At 41.6% G+C, this 22,174-nt stretch overlaps 1 protein-coding gene across 8 annotated transcripts in view; it reads right to left on the bottom strand.

Moving 5' to 3' along the window:
* dgkh (diacylglycerol kinase eta) overlaps nucleotides 1-22,174 on the bottom strand; it is a 60,426-nt gene that overhangs the window by 17,912 nt on the left and 20,340 nt on the right. For 6 of the 8 annotated variants that reach the window (XM_023336570.1, XM_023336571.1, XM_023336569.1 and 3 more), the window contains 8 exons: nucleotides 21,993-22,073; nucleotides 14,568-14,672; nucleotides 10,869-11,001; nucleotides 5,663-5,769; nucleotides 5,362-5,487; nucleotides 4,074-4,176; nucleotides 698-860; nucleotides 456-564 (listed from right to left, as the gene is read on the bottom strand). In XM_023336570.1, coding sequence (XP_023192338.1) covers nucleotides 456-564; nucleotides 698-860; nucleotides 4,074-4,176; nucleotides 5,362-5,487; nucleotides 5,663-5,769; nucleotides 10,869-11,001; nucleotides 14,568-14,672; nucleotides 21,993-22,073 — 927 coding nt within the window. Of the gene's footprint in view, nucleotides 1-455; nucleotides 565-697; nucleotides 861-4,073; nucleotides 4,177-5,361; nucleotides 5,488-5,662; nucleotides 5,770-10,868; nucleotides 11,002-14,567; nucleotides 14,673-20,250; nucleotides 20,370-21,992; nucleotides 22,074-22,174 lie in introns of those variants that run through there. The other 2 variants (XM_023336572.1, XM_023336573.1) reach the window with 2 other exon arrangements.

Raw genomic sequence — 22,174 nt, forward strand, 5'->3', positions numbered from 1 at the left:
TTAGCATAGCCACCAATGGCAGCGGAGAAATGGTGCCTCAATTAGCACATTGAACAGCACATACAGGAGGATGATTAACAGCTCTAAGTCCCGCCTTCTGGCTCTGGTTGGTTGTTTTTGATGGGTGTCTCAGGAAGGGGGTGGAGAAGCTCGATTTGTTTTTAATTCTTATGCCGTCACAACAGCATAGTGACAATATTAACAAATATATAAAAAACATATTTTATAGAAGTCATTTTCTGCAGTTTTAAAGCACACAACACTTTCCAAATGTCTGCTTTTGAAAAGTAAAACAACATATTTTCATTAAACTTCACTTTTGTGTGCGATTGAAGACATAAAAACCTTGGTTGGATATATTGAAATATGTGATTATAATATGAGAAACTTCGAGGGTGTTAAGACAAGACTTAAGTTCAAACACATCAGCCACACATTCCTGTCCTGTGGATTACCTGCTTGTGGAGGTTGAGTTTGTCTATCTCTGACAGGACCCATCCCACGCTGCCGTCCCCGCCACACACCAGGATCCGAAAGTTGTCAAACTTCTGGAACAGACGCAGGCTGACAGAGAAACAAAACCAGTTCAGGTCAATTCAACTTTGTTTGCATAGCGTCAATTCACAACTAATGTCATCTGAAGGCACTTAACAAAAAAAAACCCAAAACCCATATAGTGTCGGGTTCATCTCCTCACCCGAGGTGCGGACCCCCGTTGACCAGGTCGAAGACTTGGGCCGGGTTGAGAAGTTGCTTGAAGCGTCGCAGGAACTTCACCCCCTGGTTGTCTCCACTTTTCGAGTTGACGAAGACCAGGAGGGGACTGGCACACGACGGGGGACAGGTGGCCTTCCAGAAGCCTGCAGAAAATCCACCGTTTCAGTTTGAACATTCCCACCCTTATACTGTCAGCAGTTCAGCAACAAGACCGCAAGAAAACAACAGTGCAGTTTGACGAGGGTTTCGTTATGACGGCCTATTTAAAGCGTCTCAATCTGGTTCCCTTTGTGCATCATGAAGTTTAGAAAGCCTTTCTATTTAATCACCTACCGACGCTTTTGTATAAACTGACTTTCCGGCTGATGAAGTGTTGTTTGAAAGGGTGATAAATACGAGGGAGCAAAGTGGTGCAGGTAGAGTCTATCACATGGATCCGACCCTGCTCTCCATCGTTCATCGACGGTGACATGAGGTAAAAACACGTGCTATATGCCGATCTGTGGGAGGCAAAGCAGCAAGACGCCCTGATCCTTAAAGAAAACCTTGGCGATGACAACTTTGTGCGTACTATAGCTCCCCTCAAACCCTCCCTCTGTTTTTGCTCTTTAGTGTCTTCATCTGTGCTCCGTTTTGATTTCCCCCCTTCTTTCTGCCTCACTTTCTCTATCGTGCTGTTGCTAAGGAATGGAGGAAGAAGAGGGTGAGTGGTAGGGGAGAGAGAGAAAGTGGAGACAGGGAGCCACGGCGCTCCGGCACGTGCTGCAGCTCGTGTCCCCCCCTCCCGTCCCCAAACAACACACGCACACACACACCACACTCCCTCAGCCAGATAATACCAACAGGGTTGCCAGATCCCACTGACAGTTTCCAGCCCAAAAACAATGTAAAACCCAACCGGACTCCAAAAAAGAGCGTTTCTCAACCTCTAATGAAATTTATGCTGATATAGTCCCAATAATATTCCAAACAATATCTAAAACAGATTTGTAAAGAGAGAAAGCAAACACAACTTAAAAGGAAGTAATTTTTTTTTTTAAAATGTACATTCAGGACTGAGACGATTCAATTAAAGGTGTCGGTTTACGGAAGGATCCTGACAGCGAAAAACAAAAACTATCGCTGAAAACTGAATCTCTTCCTGCCTTTGCATTGCATTTTTTGTTTGTTTTTTGTGTATTTGAAATTTGTTCATAAAAGTGGGTTTGTTGCAATAAGAAAGAAATCAATTAATCGCATGCTCAATCATTTCTCAATCATTTCTCTCTTTTCCACCAAAAACTAGATGACAAAAGTCTTCAGTCTGGTGCTTTGCTCTCAACCAGCTCTTTTTTTGAAGGACAGTTTTCTTGACAGAAACTTTATAATCAATTTTATTTGTTGTTTTGTTTATTTTGGATATTTTAAAATGTCTTCCACTTCCAGTGTTAAATGTTCCTTAGAATTTAAAGTTTTTTGATCTCTGAGAATGTGTTCTTGCATTTTTGTGCCAATACCATTATATTATTTGAAAATGGTCTCAAAACAACAATATTATTGTTTATCACAATAACTTTTGGGACAAACTATCGTCCGGCATTTTCACACGAGTTCTTGTCATCTATCATTATGTGAAAATGGGGCAGATATAAATTTATGTCTCTTTCTGTTCCTCTGCATTCATAATTTCTTTTGGTTGTTACATGAACTATGAAATAAAAATGAAATAAAAAATAAAATGGAATTTTATATATATTTTGACAATTCACAACATTTTTGGTTTTCCTTTATTATATTCTGAACAGAACCAGATTCCATTGAGACTACAAAGGATTTGACTCTTTGAACGCAATGAGACTTGAGAGATATTTCCTTTTAAATCATGATGTTGCCCTGGGATTTTTGTTTTACAATGCTACTACACAGACGCATGACGAAGAAATGACTAATGACTGATGATGTCACATTCGACACATTGTAGAGATTTCAGATAAGTGCAATAACATGGCATTTTATGAAAGGTCTTGTGCTTTTCTACAGAAAACCTGCAAAAACACAAAATCCTACAAAGTATTTTTGGTCTGGTTTCTAGGGCAAATATCTTAGCACACTTGAAATAAGACAAAACTAACCTAAGTAACTAAGTAATTTTTCAGCAACATATACAAGCTTGTTTTAAGTCAATTCCTTAATACTGATGAAAAAGTAAGTTAGTTTTATTTTAAAGATATTAAGATGTTTGCACTAGGAACCAGACCAAAATACTTAGTAAGGTTTGGTGTTTTTTGCAGTGAATATAATGACAAGTACTTCGAAAGAGCTTTCCTCTGAAACTTTTCTAAAAACTTGCCATAATGTTGTGAAAGGCAGCCCAAATATTAACAACCCGCCCACAGCTGTCCAAACACAGCCCAACTGGGCGGAAACCCGCACAATCTGGCAACACTGAAACCCGAGCGGTCCCTTCGCTCTTCTTCTTCGTGTAAAGCAGCGGGGATCCTCGGCACGTGAGGACAGAGAGATGAGCGCATTGTCGTCGTAGTTTCACCTCTGCCGTTACCTTGTCCTTCTCTTTTCATCTGAATGCTCAATCCCACCACTTTTCTATTATTCAGGTGCCACTTAGAAGATGGCAGCTTTTCAGACGCAGCGGTCCGTGTGTGATTGCTTTGGCGGCAGTAATCTAATCCAGCGTGCTTATCAGGGTTCGTCTCGCAGGTGCTGAACTAGAATGGATTCACAGTGAGATCTGGCAGGCTGTCCAGCCACCTCAGGGTCAGGGAAACAGAGAGGCTGCCTTCCCACCCCTAACTTTACTTGGATTTTACATACAGGAACACACACACACACAATAGAACGTGATTATAAAGGGAAGGAAAATGGCACATGGTCAAATAAAAATCTAAAGATTGCAGTGTTCATTCGTATTCAGTAGTTCTTGTATCCTATTGTTTGTGAGTGTAATGCTCTCATTTTCAAATCTATTTCAGAACTGTCCAGTCTCCCGTTGCGTCCACTCCAACCACCAAACCAACAAAGAAGAAAGCCATCGCTTAAAGAAAGACACAAGAAGTCTCTTACCACAAACAGGAAGCTCATTAAAAATAACCGATTAAATGATGACAGCCAGCCTGTTCTTAGATTGACAAATAATGACCTTAGAGGTCGTGGATGGGTTTATCGAATCTAGTCGAATTCTGCTCTCACACCACATCACTCCCACAGCAGGTCAGAGGTCAAAGAAAAGAGATCAGCAGATCAAATGAAGTGTTCACTTGTGAGAAAGAATGGTTCCTCACAGGTGAAGTCAGACTTTGACCCCTGACCCTTCAGATTGAGTTTTTGTACAGGTTACCGCGTGCGCAGTCGTTGCCTACCATCTGAATCGATGCTGTTGAGCGCCGTGGGGGGAATGATGGAGACTTTGCATTGACCGAGAGGACACTTGCGAGGGTACAGGTCCATACAGGCTGTATGCACCTAGAGGAAGAAATAGAAAAAAACTGTCGTTCAACATTCTACAGTCCAGACAGAATCAACAAAACGGACAACTGAGCTGTCATCTTGCATTTAGAGGACTAGTTGATATGCCAAAGATGACTCATTTAGGGCATTTGTAGTTTTATTGGAAAAAAATTACTTGCTGAAAAATATTTATTCCAATAAGAACCTTTACTCCAATAACAACCTCCAGGCTATAGAGTTGTACGGTGACCCCAAGCTACATCAACAAATCACTGAACACAACTATGCATATTTAGAACACACAACGACTTTAACAAAACAAAAGAAGTAAGGCTCAGTGGGAAAACCTGACAGATCACTGATTGGACGACAACACTTTTGGCTCTAGGATGAGAAATTATTCCTGAATTCGCTTTCTCTCTGTTTAGACAGAGAGGAAGGCAGTCACAGCGCTATGTATTTCCCACATTGTGAAAAACAACAGAGCTGAGATTCATAGAATTTCTAATGACTCTAAATCAGGGGTGGGCAACTCCAGGCCTCGAGGGCCGGTCTCCTGCAACTTTTAGATTTATCTCTACTTCAACACACCTGAGTCAAATAATGAGGTCATTAGCAGGACTCTGGAGAACTTGACTGCACTTAGGAGGTGATTCAGCTGTTGGATTCAAGTGTGTTGGAACAGGGAGACATCCAAGAGTTGCAGGACACCGGCCCTAGCGGACCAGGATTGCCCACTCCTGCTCTAAATATGGCGGTAGCTGCATTTCCATCACTGGTAACATTTATATTTTCAGCAAATGCCCTAAAGCCAGCATAACATCTGGTTCTAAAGCTAAAAGTGGTGTCGCCCAGTCACCCAGCCAGCATACCTGACCATATCCCACATGGGGCCCATGCAGGCTGGCCAACAATGTCTCAGGCTTCCCACTAGGACCTACCTCTTCCGTTTTGTTGATGTCGATCCATTTTCTTAACTTGTAATTGTGCTTACTTGATGTTTTTGTGTTTTTGAACGTGTTGTGTTTTTCATTGTGTGTAGTCATTTGCTGATGTGGTTTGGACTTCAGGGCAAACATACAGTTGAGATAAAAGTCATGCTAAGATGTTTCCATGCTGCCCAATCTAACATGTTCCTAGACGCACCATCTCCTCTGCATGCTCGCTGCGTTCAGCATGAGGGTGTGACAGATGCCTTACCATGGCTTTGCACCAGAGGCAGCGCCAGTCCTGCAGCCTTAGTACGCTGCCACATGTCTTATCACACACGGCACATTTGGCACTGACAGGCAGGTTGCCCTCCAACCACTGATGAGGCATGGCAATCTGGAGGTTTAACACACACACGTTACAGAACGGGATAAATACTTCTCTTGTCGAGACATTCTTTTTACAATAGGTCGGCATTGAAGGTTGTCTTTGTAAAATGAAAGAAACATAAATTACTTTGTGATGGCTCTATATTTAAAAGTTAGTAAGAACTTGCTTCAAACCAACTCACCCCATCCTCATCTTCAATGATGTCCTTTCCTATAGAGGCCAAGGTCGTCCATTTGCAATTGTTAGTGGCTCTTACAGCACAGCGTTTGTGGGCTTTGAACTTGCACACTGAAAAACACAGAAACACAAATAGGACTGAAAAGGTTTCCACACTTCATAGGGGCCTGCCACTCAGCAGCAGCAGCCTGCAGTAAAACATCAGCTCAATATGTCTGGAGGCAGACACTTCAATCACACAAACCGCTATTTATTTCTACATAGTAAAATATTAATGATGCAGGGGTCATGTTTCATCTTTTTGTGAATGTATTTTATTTGTGCAGCACTGAAAATATGTGGCTCAAAAACAGAACTAAACTGAAAATTGTAGAAAATAGACCTGCTGCCTTGATTACTCTCAGAAGAGGTAAAATCAATCAAATAACTCTTTCATCGGTCTGAATTTATTTTCAGATGATTGTTTATGTATTAAGTTGTACATGTTATTTTAACTAGTGAGATTTTTAGATAAAAAAAACTGATAAACATTCTGATGTGTATTGATGATTTTGGTGATGGCATTTGACAAAATGCTAAATTTGTTTCTGGTCTCACACCTGTTGACTGTGTGATGTTTTTATGTGTGAGCTCTACTTCTACATTCGGCCCAATGCAGAACATGTTTTTTTAGATATGCGTGAGGAGCGAGCTAAGAAAATGTATGACAGCTAAGCTAAGCTGCATGTCTTCTGTTTGCTTTAATGGAAAGAAACAAGAGGGCTATCACAACCTACTCTTCTGACACAGGCAAAGTGAAAAACACAATCTCTCTTAACTAATTTATTTCGTATTGTCACAAAGTGACTTTGACGTTCATCGGCTGTGTCTTAAGGCTCGCTGGGCGTGAATGAAGAGATGCACCAACTTTTAACGCGTTGAAACCGACTGCAGTGATTAACCGATCAGAGTGGCATGTAGAAAATATAGCGTGAACATTTCCCACCTTCACGCCCCAAACAGAGAGACTGCTCTCGCCTTTTTCTCCAGAAGAGACGAAGCTCTTAGCAGACTCATGAATAATGTCCGCACTCTGGAGAACTTTCCTTCCACCCGCCCCACTCCACTCAGCTCATGTACAACATTAACACACACACGCACGCGCACGCCCACACATAAACTAATACACACACACGCAATGTTGTTGTCATCCTGCAGACAACACAGATACTACAAGTCCAAGTCATATCCGGGGGCAACAATCAATGTTTCAATCTCATCTACCACTAAATGCTGTTAGAGAGCATTAGCAGAACATTAAGAGAATTCAGGGGACATGATACCACAGATTGTTAATGGCCAGGCGTCCACAGACCAGACTGGAAGCAAATGCCGTCTCTGGGACTATGAGTGTCTGTGTATTAAATATAAAGGGGCAGAGGACGTAGGTAGCACAAATCAATCCCCGCTGACTGCCCTGCTCAGGAAATCGAAGGGAAATTTAAGCCGTGTTGCTTTGCTGTGATTGGTTGCCTGCACTTGAAGTTTGACAGACATTTCTCTGCTTCATTTTCTCCTCATGCTGTCGTTTCCTCCAGTTTTACTGATTGGTCGCTCATGCTGCCACACACTTACCTTTTGCTTATTTTCATTATATAATAAACACCAGCCATGTCTTCAAAAACAGTGTGTTGTGGGATTTAGGCCAAATCTAAAGTTAATGCTTCTGGATCGATATGTTCAATAAGAAGAGATAAACAAGACAAAACGCAGCTAATCTTCTCCTTACAGAAATCTTCTCTAAAACTGGGACAAAGTGTCTATGAGAGGACAATAAACATAATTATTAAGTGTTCAAAAACAGAAAATTGTTATTGATTGTTACATTAAATGAAATAATAAATAAAATCAAACACAATAAAAGTTTTTTGCTCTCCATAATTAAGCTTGATGAGATGACACTTATTAATAATATTGAAGAAAGCTGAGGACCTTGTAACGTGGTACATTTTTTAGATATGTAGTGAGTTACAGTTTGTTTTATAAAGAAATACCAATGTTTTTTTTAAATGGGTTTTATTAGTCTAAATAAATCTGTCACAAAACCCGTATTCATTGGCTGAGAGAATGTTTTGCGATTTTGGTCTGTTTATGGATAAATTATGGTTTTATTTCACTATACAGTGAACCCTCGCTATATCGCGGTTCACCTTTCACGATCTCGCTGCTTCACGGATTTGCATCGTGCATTGTGTTCTGCATTCTGATTGGCTAAACAGTCTCTCCGCTTCTTCTCTACCTGTGTGTCAATAACGTTGCGATTTAATATCTCAACGTACATAAAACAGCTTGTTATATTTAACATAATCGATAGTGGCATGTCGGTTTATAAGAATTCTTTTGCCCAGAAGAAAAAAGAGCGACAACAACTACCGATAACTATGTTCTTCTATCGGAAAAAACACACCTGCACCGCGGGCTTTAGAAGAAAAAAAAAAAAAACGCTACAGAGCGGAGTCAGGATGCAGCGGCTCAGTCCGAAGAGCAGTGAAATACATGTGAGTCACTATTTGTCCTACTGTACTTTGTATTTTTTTTTTCATAATTATTTTTTATTTTCTCCCGTTCTAATCCAATGACTCGGGTCGCGGTGGGGCGGCGCTGATCTCCGCCAATCGGGAACAGGAATCCGCCTTCAGTTCGTATATATGATTAAAATTATTATTCTACAGAACAGTAGTTATTTGTAAAAAAAAAAATTTATACAGTACTTTTATTTGTTAAACAAATGTTCGGGACTGTAAAAAGGTTTTGTTCTTTGGTTTCAATGTATTATGGAGTATTTTATTGTATAATAATTGTAAAAAAAATAATAAAGGTTTCTACTTCGTGGATTTCGCCTATCACTGGTTCTTTTTGGAACATAACCCCCGCGAAAAACGAGGGTTCACTGTATACACGGTATTGTTATTTTATCCAAGTAGAAAGAAGATTTGTCATCTATTTATCTATTAGTATTAACTCCCTTAATAATAAATAATAGTATCATCATGCTACAGTTTAACAATGTGCATTTTAACAGCAATCTAAAAATTGCAATCGGTGCATCTCTAATGTTTCTAATGGTTACACTTTGTTTAACCATTACAGATGTAAAACATATGAGAATCATCGGCATGTTCCCAACATAATCTCGTGATTATTGGTTTTGTATTTAAAGGGGCAGTACACTTTCACAGTATACTTTGAAAGAGAATTGTTTTTGAGCTTTACATCATGTTATAATGTAATTCCCTCATCACAAACATTCCTGGAGTGTTGCTTTGATTCTTTCATGCATGTTTGAGAAACCCTTTAATCTCCATGGCAACCATTCAGCTGCGCAAAACACCTGGGTGGACCTTCCAGTCAGTGCTATGTTTCAAAGCTTGTGAGCTTCTGCCTCACAGAGTCGCTCTCCCCCACGATTTCCCCACTCAGCTCCTTCAGACTAGCCAGCAGCAATTAGCAAACATCTGCTGGACCCGTGCATCTACTGAGCTGTTTATAGGAGCTACTTCTCAGTGCAATGCTGTAAAAATGTTAAGGGCTTAACAAAGGAGCCATGTTGTGATGACGTCCTGAAGGTGGAGTTTCAGAAAGAGTTGGAGGCTTTAAAGAGACAGAGGCCCATTTTCAAGGCTTTAAATATTAAAATGTTAAATTTCTTTTGAGTCATATTTGACATATGTAGAGCTCTTATAACAACTGAAGGACACACAGTTACTTGATTGTGCCACTTTTACCTCACAGGTAAAAGTTAGCTAAAATAGCATAAGGAACATGCTGATGGTTATCATTATGTTCTGCTGCGCATCAATGCCACGTAGCACCAACTACCAGCAGGCAAAAAGAAAAATCTCATTCTCTCTTGTTAACCTGATTCCCTTCAACACCTGACCTTACACTTTCCTTCACAGAGAAGGTGAAGAGGTATAATGTCAGCCACAAGATTAGCAGTTTTCTCTCCGCTAATGACAAAGGGGCATGGTGTGAATGCTAAAAGAGTAACCGAGTCAACGATTATCTAACACACAGCATAACATGAAACCTATATGGCATGTTTAGTTTTAATGCCAGCACCTTCCTGTTCCTGCACCTCAAGCCGTGATTGTGATAGGCATCCCGCTCCACAGCCCAGAGCGCTGCCAAGGTTCACGCTGGCTTCACTAAACCTAATCTGCTGCTTTCCAGCAGACTTTGGCAAAAATATAAATAACTTCTTCCTCTTTGTGACTTGAAAGGTCTTGTGCAGCAGTGACCTTGCCAAAGTAGCTATGGGTCAGTAGCTTGGCCGTCCTTAAAGATCTGATGCCAAAATGAGCCACCAAGAGGCTGAGCCCTCCTGCAGTCAACTATTGTGTTGGCTGCAGGAGGGCTTTGTTTGTTAGCTGATCCTGTGTTTGCAAGAACAGAACATGACATTGGTAACCAGCAAGGTAGCATTATGGGTAATTTGGGAGTCTTAAATTTTGTGTATGGAAATTGAAGTGATGTATCCAGAGCCCAATAAAGACTAATCTGTTGTTATGGATACTGTAGTTCTACTGGACACCGCCGACTGCTTTTTTCATGCTAACTCTTTTGGTGCATGGAGTGATGACGAACGTCATTTGCAAAAATACACAGCCTCACAAAAGTATTCACACCCTTAAAGCTGTAGTATGTTAGCAGCTAGTTAGCAGCAGCAACTAGTTAGCAGCAGCCTCAAGCGCGATGAAGATGTCTGTGTGTGACTCAAACTTCTAACAGAAAACTACACATCCAAGATTAGAACGTCAAAATGTAAGACCTGTGATTGACATATTTAAGGCCAACTTACTTTTTTAAATGCATCTATGAAAGGTTTATTTTAAAAAATGTTTTACATATTTGTTAAAACTGTCACTATGTCATGACAGTGAATAGAGAAGTTCTCAAACATGCATGAAAGAATCAAAATAACACTGCAGCTCTGTTTATAATGAGGGCGTAACATTATAAAACAATGTAAAGATCCAAAAAGTCAATTTTACACAATGCTGCTCCTTTAAGACTGCACATTTCAGCTGAGACTCTTCATGTTGTGCAAAACATTCCCAGAAAAACCTTTTGTGACAAAATATGCAAGTTTGAAACACAAGAAAGACAGAAAGCAATAATCCTACTTTGTTTTTGTCGTGTGTGCGTATGTGAAGTGTTGTGGTGTTTACCTTCGCAGGAGAGGCCATGAGATGTGACCCCAGACAAGCTGTCTTTACAGACGTTGCAGAAGGTGGGCCGTGCGTGGGAGCAGGCGTACCAGTTGTGCATCCCTGAGAAATGTTCCACATTAAACTGTGCCGTCTGACAAAGGAGAAGTTAAAACAGGTTGGCAGCACTGAGAAAAAACAGTCAGAGAAGAGCAAGAACAGTGCACTAAGTGATAACAATCAACACATTCTCATTCCCAGCTTGTCATGGGGCGACACAGTGCCAACACCCCCACCCCTGCCCTCAGTTTTAACGCATGGGCTGCTCCTTTCCCATCACCGTCTGATGCACAGAGAGCTGCTCTGCAGTGGAGCGTCGCTAGTTAGCGAGCTGCAGCACACAGTGATGTATTGGTCGTGCAAGCACTAAATGACAACTTATAATGCAGGCTGACATATAGCGGATGTCTGATTATTTTTTAAAAATCTTTCTTCTGCTGCTTTCAGTCGACCGCATAAAGATTTTGAACGATGTTAAAATCCACACGTTTTAAACGCAGCACATAATAAAGTTGAGATATTTCGACCAGTGAAGGGCGCCATGTAACATAGCGGTTAGTTAGATGTTCAAATGTAGAGTTTAAACAATGTAAGTCCAATTTAAGGCTTTTTTAGACCTTTTTAGCAACACATTGAATTGAATTTAAGACAGAAAGAATTACAATCAGGAAAAGCATGACTTTTGACATTTCTGGATATGTGAAATGTATGTGGCTCTTATGAGCAGTTTTGTGCTTTTCACACTTCAAGGTTCCCTAAACCCTAAACCCCCATAGTGCCTAGTTTAAAAGACATTTTGTGCACAGAATGTACACAGGCAATTGAGCCAGTGGCAAAAACAAACGTCCAGTCAACTGGCGATAAATTTACACTTACCCATGACAGATGCAAAAAACAAAAAAAAAAAGAAAATGAACTAGCTATTGTATGTTAGCATCTAGTTAGCGGTAGCTCAAACTTTTGCCTGCCAGAAAACTACATATACTAGATTAGAAAGTCCTGCTACAACATTTAAGACCTATGATTGATGTATTTCAGGCCAACTCACATTTAACATTTTAAGGCCTTAATTTTAGATACATAAATTGAAGACTTTTAAAGACTTTTCAAGGAAACATGGACAACCTGAAATGGTCAAGGTTTCTCTGTTTCATGTCTAACTAACCTTTCAGATTTCAAGGACTAGCAGCAAGTGGAGCCAATCACCATCATTTAAAAGAAATCTGTAATAATATTGATAACCAGGATGAATTTGCATCCAATCAACTGTTACCTAGAGGGTGTTAGTGTGTGCTACTGCATGAAATGATGCAACTTTTACAATGTTTTAGATTTGTGGCAGCCATGTTGGATTTCAAAGGCAGAACTCAGATTTTCTAGATTTTTGAGAAGAAATGGAATAGAATCCTGACTGGGTGTCCAGACAAGCTGAGAATGAGATTAGGCAGTAAAAAAACACACACACACGTTGTTCCAAGATAACAAAGCATGAAATTCTGACACAAAAATGAAATAATTCCAAACAAATCCAGCTTCTGTCAATTCTTTCTTTACTTTGAAGCATTTCCCATAAGATAATAACTGCAGCTCAATCAGTTCAGTTGTACTAGAACATGGGTGTCAAACTCATTTTCATTTTGGATCATCAAGATCATGAATGCTTTCAAAGGGCTGGTTGTGCCAGAATGTAATAATAAACTCCATCAGCAAACTGTTAAAATATTAATAAATAGCTGTGTATGCATTTGACAAGTACTACTTATATTTAAATAATATTAAAAATCTTTTCACAGTCATCAGTCCCTCCAGGATTTTGTGATTGTTTTTGTGGTTCTTTTTTGCAATCAAAATCACAGATTTTGTGGTGCTTATTTAGAAATATTTGAAAGAACTGTTGCGATATTTGTCCCATACGTGAGAAATAGTGAGGCCGAGTCAATAGTTTAGCAGCGGAAGAAGGAAATACTGCCATCTGCAGGTGGGAGTAAGTAGTAGAGGCTGGCATGTACTGTATCGTTTATAACTGATCATTTATCATGTATCATGATACATTTCTGATCAGAATAAGAATTTGTATTTATCCCGCCCCCCAAATCTATGCATATAGTAAGGATTGTTAGATTGGCTATTTTCGCCACATTTTTTTAATTATCAATAAATTTCAATAAATTTTAAAATATGATAAAATGCAGTTTAGTGATACAAAGTTTTTGTATTGGTGGAGTTAAGGTTGAGTTGCCATGTAGTCGCATCCAAATCCAGATTTACATGACAAAGAAATAAATAATTCTTATCGTCACTTTTATTATCACAATAATTCCACAAAATACTGTCAAAAAATAAAGTCCACAAAGCCCCCCCTTAGTAAGCAGACACTCAGTGCCAAAGTTTTTGACAATTTTTTCAGAAAATCTGCAATAAATTCAGCACTACAAAGTGTGGGGATCTGTTGATTTTGCATGAATTTCCATGACTGGGTAATCGCAAAAACAGGAGGAAATGATTGATGTTAATTGGCAGCAAACGGCTAAAAACTACTTTGATTTGGTTGGTGAAATAATAGCTAACAGTTACAGATAACAATTGTTATCTTGAAAGTTCTCTTTACATGTTTCAGAGTCTAGAGGGTCACAGAAAAAGGTACGGTGGGCTGGATTTGGCCTCTAGGCCTTGAATTTGACATTAGCAGCATAGAGGTTTTCCATCAGGACTCCTAAACGTGTGCAGTCCGTGATTCTGCAGGAGCGGCTGGACCCCCGGAAGCTTCCGTGCATGTGGAAGTTGGGGACCACAGCGGAGGTGATGCGAGCAGCGCAGCATTCCAGCATGGGCGTTGCGTCTGCAGCAGTTGGCGCAGCCCCCATCCCAGTTTGGGGGGGGGTTTTGTTGTAAAGTGGAACTGTAACAGGTTCCACTGCTAAATGGGAAATCCTCACAGCACCACTTTTAAATCAAAGCCTGTCTGGTCCGTGCAGCTCAGCTTGGTGTGTGTATGTGTGTGTGTTGTGTGCAGGGGTGTACATGTGTGTTCCCCGTGGCGAGCCAACTCTGGGGTTGCTGCTGCACTGCGGTGCAGTGATGGGGGGTCTTATATAAGATTTCCCCTCTGAAATAAGAGCCGCCGCGCGCCTGTGCTCCTGTCCCCCGGCCCTGAGCCTGCCACAACCTGTCACCATCAGTGCTCACATCTCTGTTGACAGCAGGGATTTCCGTACAAGGGGGCTTGATTTTTTTCTTTTTGTATGTGTGTGTGTGCGGGCGTGCGCGTGTGTGGGTGTGTGTGTGCAGAAAAACTGCTCAGATAGAACTCAACTGTTGTGCTGCAAGTTTGTTGGAGATGGGATCCAGTGAGGCTGCAACTGCAAAACAAAATTTGCTGTTGACGCTTTTATCCCTTTTTTTTTGTTTATGCACATGTGAGCACACCAGATCCATGTGATACTTTGAATATCTTTAAACCTCCACACATAAAGCCAGATTTCACTGCAACAAGCTACGGCTTTTATCCCGTTTTTCCCCGGCAATATTCAACTGTCAACCGACGAAGCGTCCCGCGAGCGGAGAGGACACGCCTTAACGTCAGATCTGCTGTCGCTCTGACGTTTGGAAATCCCAGGACGGGGGAAGAGGCTTGGATCTCGTTTAGAAAGCGCCCCTTACCTCGTAATGCTCCCTGGACTGGACGGACTTGAGCGAACTGATCCAGTCCTCCATCTCTTTCCTGTTCTCGGCGCAGAGGATGAGCCTACGGAATGGGGTGATCACCTGGAGAGAGAGAGGAAGAGATGCTGTGAGGCAGGGAAGACGTACGGACGGACGGCGCTGTGGCTGAAATGAGAGGGAAGCGTTTCCGTCGCCTTCCCTCCTCCGCCCAGTGGTGCCTCTGAGCCAAGAGAGAAAAAGAGAGAGAGGATGAGGAGCCCCCACCTTCCTCCTGTCTTCCCTCCCTCTTTTCCTCCAACTCCTTTTAACTCCAGCCCACTCACACCTTCTAGAGTTGGCAGCTTTCTTCGCTTCTGCCAACCTTCTCTCTGCGTCTGCCCTTTGTGGCAGAAATGTCCTGGCAGGCGGAGATCATTAGTGCGCGTTTAAAGGACGCTCCCTGGAGACGGGCCGCCTGATTCAGCTTCCGTTCATCGCTACATCACTTATTCATGCCACTTCTCTCTGGATTGTGCTTCCCTTTTGCACAGCAGTGAGAACAGAAACACCAGCAGTTGACCATAAAATCACACATACTGAAAGTAGGAAAATAAAATTGCTTAGCGGGCAGTTTCGTAAAAAATAAGTTTTTCTATAAAACGTTTCGTCGCTAGGATGAAGTGGTTTTTCAATTGCATCAAAACAGATGTCCTTGGTAAAACTGCAATGGAATCACTGAATGTGTTGAATACTTAGTGCTTCAGCAAAATCACAGAGAAAGAGCTTGGAGGACATTCAGTTCCACCAGGTGTTTGCTAATTGCTGCTGGCTAGTCTGAAGGAGCTGAGTGGTGGCTGCTCTGTGAGGCAGAAGCTTGGAAACTGCAGCTCAGAGGAGGAGCTTCGTCCTCAAAGGCGGGGCTAGGATCCACCAAGTGTTTTGCACACCTGAATGGTTGCCATGGAGATTAATCAAAGAAACACTCTAGAAATGTTTTTGACGAGGGAATAACATTATAACAAGATGTAAAGCTAAAAAAAAGTTGGTTTTACGTAACATTGCCCCTTTAATTTTTCAGCTTCATTGACATCTTAGAATCTTTAGCTAATAAACAAGCATAATACCATGTCTGCCTGCGGTTTTGTGTTGTGTAAATCGCTGATTTCCCAACATGCAGTTCAAGAATTACTATTTACAATAATTTGAAGGAACAGATTCAGCTGCTCTGGAGGTCCATTCTCTAAATTACACTCCCTTTGTGACAATAATTGGGATAAACATGGGAGTGTGTAGTCCACCTACCCAGCAGCACAAACACACACTCGCACACATAACAAACCCCTGGCTTCTTGACCACAGCCATGTCTGAAGCTGCACCTGAGGCTCTCCTGAAAGTGTGGAGAACAGCAGGTAAACACCATACCGTGTGTGTATGCGTTTGTTTGTTTGTGTGTGTGTCAGTGTTAGCTTTTCATTCTGCATGCTGGAGGTCACTTGCTAACCATCTGCTTTAAAGCCACACGTTGCCATCGTGTATCAGAAAAGCCTGATCAGAAAACCCGGTCGATAATAAACAAACAACAAACGGCAACTTAGAAAAAAAAAAAAAACTCAAAAAAAAAAAGTAGTAATCTATTTCTAAGCAACCCATTTAAGCTTCCTGAAGAACACTTGGTCTGTTTGATAGCAAAGTCACAAGCTGTGCAGGAGGAAATCATGTGTGAACGCACATATGGCGGAGCGGGGTTACATAAAACTCCCCTGTGTGACGCAGCGTTTATGACATCTTCCTCCACTTGGACCCTGTGGGCCTCCAGGCCGGTTGCCTGGAGAGTGCCACAGTTTATTGGGGAGTGAGGATTAAAATTCTTGTGATCCTTAGAATTTTTACCTCCTAGTTGCACTGTGACTGCGATTGTAAAAATTCCCTACAGACACGAATGTAGACACACCAGTCAGAGTTAATATGGCTGATTTACATTCTCTGCTTTTTGTGAAGCTTTTCTTCCTCCCAAAAATGATTCAGAACTTCAAAATATGCTTCTACGCTGAAATAAAAATATTTCTTCGAACCAACTTACAAAACCTACTCTATTTTGTAGCAAATTGTATTAGTTTTACTCGAGCTATAATTCTGAAATCACAATTAAGAGTCATTTTCTAAAGTCGGTTCAAAGAAACATGTTTATCATTGCTGTGAGAGGTCAAGTCAGTTTTATTTTAATACTCGAAACAAATGTGACTTCACTATATGTGAGCATGAGAGCTACTACAAACAAAGACAAAAGGATCACATAGTTAACATTTCAAACTATCTTAAGCAGCTGATACATTTTAAGTTATATAAGAGATTTGAAGAGGAGTGGCAAAAGCAAATGAGGTGGATTAGCGGTGCCAACAACTGATGGTGTCATCCAGGACATGCTGAAAAAAGAAAATAGGTAATCCAACATAAATATATTGGTAATAAGTAATTAAATTAAATTTGTCCAAGTTAACTTATTAAGTTTTCAAACTTGTCATGATTCATGTTCTGTCCTGTCCATGCTGTGCTTAAACACTCATTCAGTTCACCTTCCACGCCAGATTGCTTGCCTGTTCCACCTGGTCTCCGTCCTACTTAAACTCCTCTCAGCCTCTGCCTCCTTGCCAGATTACCAACAGCCACGAGCCGAGATCCAGCGTTTCCTTCCAAGCCTTCTGTGTTTCCTCGACCCTTTTCTGTCCATGGATTGACCCCCCCTGCCAAGCCCTTCACGGATCCCAACTGTTCTGGATTTCTGGACCCTGACCCAAGCTTTGCCTCACGACCACCGAGTATTGCCTGCCCCTCAAACTAAGTTTGCTCTCTCTGTCCTCCCGTGTATGACCTCTGCCTGATTACCGTCTTAGTCCCTGGGTGTTGCCTCTTGGATCTCCTTGTAGAACGTTTAATTGGTTCCACAGCAGCCTGTCCTACCTGGTTTCTCTGCTCCACCCGTCCACTGCACTACAGGTCAGTTAAGCTGAACATTTCTAAGTTACCCCTCCTTTATCAGTGCATCACCAGCCTTCTCCCCTCTTTTCTCAGTGCTGTGTTTGACATCCTGAGCAGCGACCAGAATCTGAAAATTAAATTAAACTTTTTTTTCCTTTGCAAACTCCTGTGTGGTTGAATTTCCGGGTCCCCACAGAGTGTCCTTACAAAACTTTATTCAATCACTTGAGCCCAATGAACACAATTTTTTAAAAGTTGATCCTTCTTTCTCTTTTATTCTGCGCATGTTCCATGTTACCGTGGAACATGCGCTGCAAATGCATGCATGCATGTGTTTGCAGGGCATGTCAGCATACACGAAGCAACAATATTCAGAGACTTCTTCAGATTTGTGACTGCTACTGGAGGACTTTCCTGCCCACAGCGTCACCACTGACAAAGACTTTTTGAAGATAAGAGTGTTTTTGAAATGAAACTTATTGAATTTATCGATTGCTTTCATTCTTCTGTTAACCAACTTTTCAGTAGCACCTGATCTACCTGAGAGCTGAAAGGAAAGTCTTAAAAATTTCTCCAAACAAACAAGGTTTTTAAGCACCAGGCGTGTTTTTGTCATCCCTCCCTTTGGTAACAAAGCTAATTATATTAGCTTTCTTCCTCCGTTAAGTGGAGACGACGACTTCTGAGTTACTGACAGCGACACTCCATTCACGCAGCTCTGTGTCTGTGCATGTTAGGAGAAAATGTAGGCATTCATCGGCTACAATGCACAAGTGGCTGTGCTGTTCTGCCCGCCTTTCCCCCTTGTTTGTCTCTGTTGCTCCTTAGAGAAGTCGCTCTTTTGTTTCTCCGTCATCACAACACGTCCTCACTTCTGAACAGTAACCAGGAATGTTGGCGTACACGGCATGCATTCCTGTTTGCGTGTGCGTGTGTTTCTTTTCTGATGTGTCCGACGTGTGGAACGGAGCGGTGATAAGTCTGGTTGCCAGGGGAAACTGGGAATGGCTGTATTGAAAAAAAGCAATGGTGCCAGGCATCCCTCAAGTGTAGAAAAGCACTCTTGATGAGTGACCTTCAGAGATGAATGGGTCAGACAAGTGTGCATTGTGCAGTAACAAGTGGCGCCAAAAAGAGGCCAACTTAGCAGCTCAGGAATCTAATGAGAGAAGCTGCTGTGAAAATGAAAACTTTCAGTTCAGCATGTTTTTTGCTAATATTTGAGAAAAACACAGCTGAGTAATATCAGCTGTGTCTATGGCATAGATTTCCATAGCAACCCGATAAATTACAACTATTGACACTTGACCACCCCCAAAAAACTGTCCGCATTATTTTGATTTATTTTCTGAGCTGTTCAATGAGCGCCATCATTAAATTTGAAAATAAGATTAAATGCAGTTACTGTGAGCAGCTTAGTGACACAAATCACACTTCTTCATGTGACTGGAGTCCATAAGAAGCGTATTACACATGGGAATGTTTCTCAAGTGCAGTGTTAGTGTTTGTGGGGCTATAACTGCTGTGACACAATCGCAAACATACAACTAGCTAAAAAAGAAGAAACAAATACCTCTTGTCACTTTCATCACCAGAGGCTCACAAAATATTGTGATAAAACTTGAAATCTGTACCACCCACCCAAAAAGAGATAACGAATGACACCTGCCTCATCAACAGAGCACCCGTGTGAGCCTTTTAACAATTACTCAAAATCGTTATTAGGTTCTTGTAAAGATACTAAAGTTGAATGCAGTGGATGATCACAACTCCCTAAAAATAACTTATTTCATAGCAAGAAGGCGACTGGAAAACACAGAGGAAAGCAGAGCGCTTTGTTGTGAATTTCCCTGTAAATTCACAAAGGGCCGACGTGGAAGCCGAGAGGCGGGCTTTCCTGCCCACACTCTGACCACTTCAGTGTTTGGGCTGGGCTGAGTGCTGCTCCCTCACGTGGAGCTCAAGGTGCTCCATCTACAAGCTACAACAGCCTCATCAATACACACACACACATATACACACCCCTACACATACTGTAGCTCTGCTTTAATCCATGCATCAATATTATAGCTTAAGAGAGTAAATATGATGAAACAGAGAAACCATCGGCTGAGTTTGCAGGGAAGACTACTTCAAGTCAGGTCGGGACTCGCCCGGACGGAACATTTTGTTCAGAGGCTTCACCCTAAATATCTAATAACAAATAAATAATTTTCTCAACACATTACATTATTAATATTAGTACTTTATTACTATTACTGTGTTTGTTTAGTTACATAAAAACTGTTGCAGGTGGAAGCTCTAATAGGTGAGAGTAGAATGATTTGTGTCTCTGTAACTTGTATAATACGGTTTCCTGATGTTGTTTGCACATTCAGAATGTCCTTGCTCTGCCCTGAGGAGACTTCTGCACCACATGCACGTGCACGCCTACACACACACACACACACCGATGAGCATGAAGCGTGAAGCATCTCTGCACAGACATGACTCAATGAATTCTACCAAGCAGCAGCACCAAGCGCAGAGAACGGTGGAACGTCAGTCATCCTCTCGACGGCGCAGAGCAACACAGACAGGCTGTGCAGATTTCCAGAAGGCAGCCGTGTCTCTGCTATGAACAGTGAAGCCTGGTGTTCCCCTGGTCGGTCGGCATGCATAAGAAAATATAAAAAAAACAAAAAAAAAACAGCTGCAGGTGAACAACAAATCCGTCTGCGTTACCTCTCTGCTTCACCATTCCTCCTCTTCCGTCTGTCTTTCCCTTCCTCTTCATCGGTCCCCTTGCTCTCCCTTTTCTTGTCTTGCCGCTCGCTCCCGCCGCGATCTGGCTCGAGACTCCTTTCTCTAACGTCTCCCCCACCCCCCACCCCCCCGTTACACACACACACACAGTCTCTCCTTTCCCCTCGGGAGCATGTGTACGAATGCAGTCAGCGGCAAAGTGACATCACTCCAGGATTTCCTTCGCTGCTCTCCCTTTCGGAGTGTTTGCCTTTGCACCAATAACACGTCCAGTAGATGCTTTCATCTCTCAACATTCTTGCTTATTTTTTGTTCACTCTCTCCATCACTTCCTTCTCTTTTCGTTCTGATCACCGTAGCTACTATTTTACAGTATTTACTCAACCTTTGCCAAACCGTGACTTTACATTGTGGCTCAGCTCCATCAACAGTATTAAAACATCCGTGGATTTTCTTTCTAAATATCTAAAATATTGAACTGACCATAAACATCCTGCCATCCCTGTGCGTGATCCCCATCATAACACGCATGCAGCAGGCACACTTAGGCACTCAGCGGAGCGTTTCAAGGCAATGCTAAAAATAGCCACACGCTCCCCTTGGGGCAATGCTCCCAAGCCTTCCTCCTCCTCCTCTTCGCTTCTTTTTATAGCAACATCCCTGGGGAGGAAGAGTCATTTATAGAAAGCAGAGGGCACCACAAACTCTTTCACTTTCTGCTTTTATCCTCTTTTTTTATTTTTTTTTGCTCATAATTCTCAAGTTCCTCCTACACGCAAAATGAGCAACAACTCACATGGCTTTGTTTCCCTCCAGAGGAAATATCTTGGTGAGAAGCGTGTGATGAAGTTATAATGGGAAATGTAACAAAATGTCAAGCAAAGCCCATTTTCCTGTGTGGCGGCCTGATAAAACCCCACCTCAAGGCGTAGAGAGACTGAGAGAGAGCGCATTCTGACGGAATAAAGGCTGACGACATTTGATGGTACATTATGCCAACGTTAAAGGGGCAGTATTATGCATTTTCCAGACACATAGTACCATTTCATAGCACAATCGAGTAACTATTTTACATTCAGGTCTTATAAAAATGTTGTAAATTTTCTAAAACATTGGAAGAGATGATCAACTTTAACTCGGGTCTCTTCCTTCTATGGAATCGTTTATAACAGTGTTAGTTACAAACAATCCTGGGCTGATGAGCTTCACATAGAACTGAGTGATGAAATATGGGAAGAATGTTTAAGAAATATTCATAAATGTTATGTAAATGCCAGACGTAACCTTATGCAATTTAAATCCACCAACTTTATTTTTCTCAGGAGATGTTACATAAACTCTATCCTGATGTTTTCTATTCATGTAATCGTTGACAGGTAATCTGGCACATTCATAATCTTTTATTGCTGTGTTTGGTTACCTGGAAGTGTTTCTGCTGTTACTTGTTGTTTTAAACCAAAAATGGTGTCTGCAGATCAGACTAATATTGAAACTAGAAGTGGTCTAAAAAATGCGATCGCTATGAAAAACCAAACAGGTTTTAGAGTCTAAAGCTGGCGTTGGGTAAAGTTTCTATTCCCGTTTCCCCCCAGACTGCAATGTAAGCCCACCAAACCTTCAAAATGGGAGGAAAATGAGTCGAACAGTTGGTTGTGACTGTCTTCATCTCTACTGTAACTCTGTGTGTGTATGTGTGCATTAACACAACAAGAAGCACTCACCGTGAAGCTGTTGTTGACATTCTTTGTGCTGGATTCTGCAACACTGGCATCTGATAGATCCACCTCATCGAAGATAAGGGACTGCAGCGAAGAGAGGGGCCAGGCATGAAGAGGAAGGAGAGCGATGAGAACAAAAAAAGAAGCTTTTTTTGCAATTATGTACAACACATCAGGTTAAGCTG

This window comes from Xiphophorus maculatus, chromosome 7, assembly GCF_002775205.1.
Source record: "Xiphophorus maculatus strain JP 163 A chromosome 7, X_maculatus-5.0-male, whole genome shotgun sequence".
NCBI classification, from domain to species: Eukaryota; Metazoa; Chordata; class Actinopteri; order Cyprinodontiformes; family Poeciliidae; genus Xiphophorus; species Xiphophorus maculatus.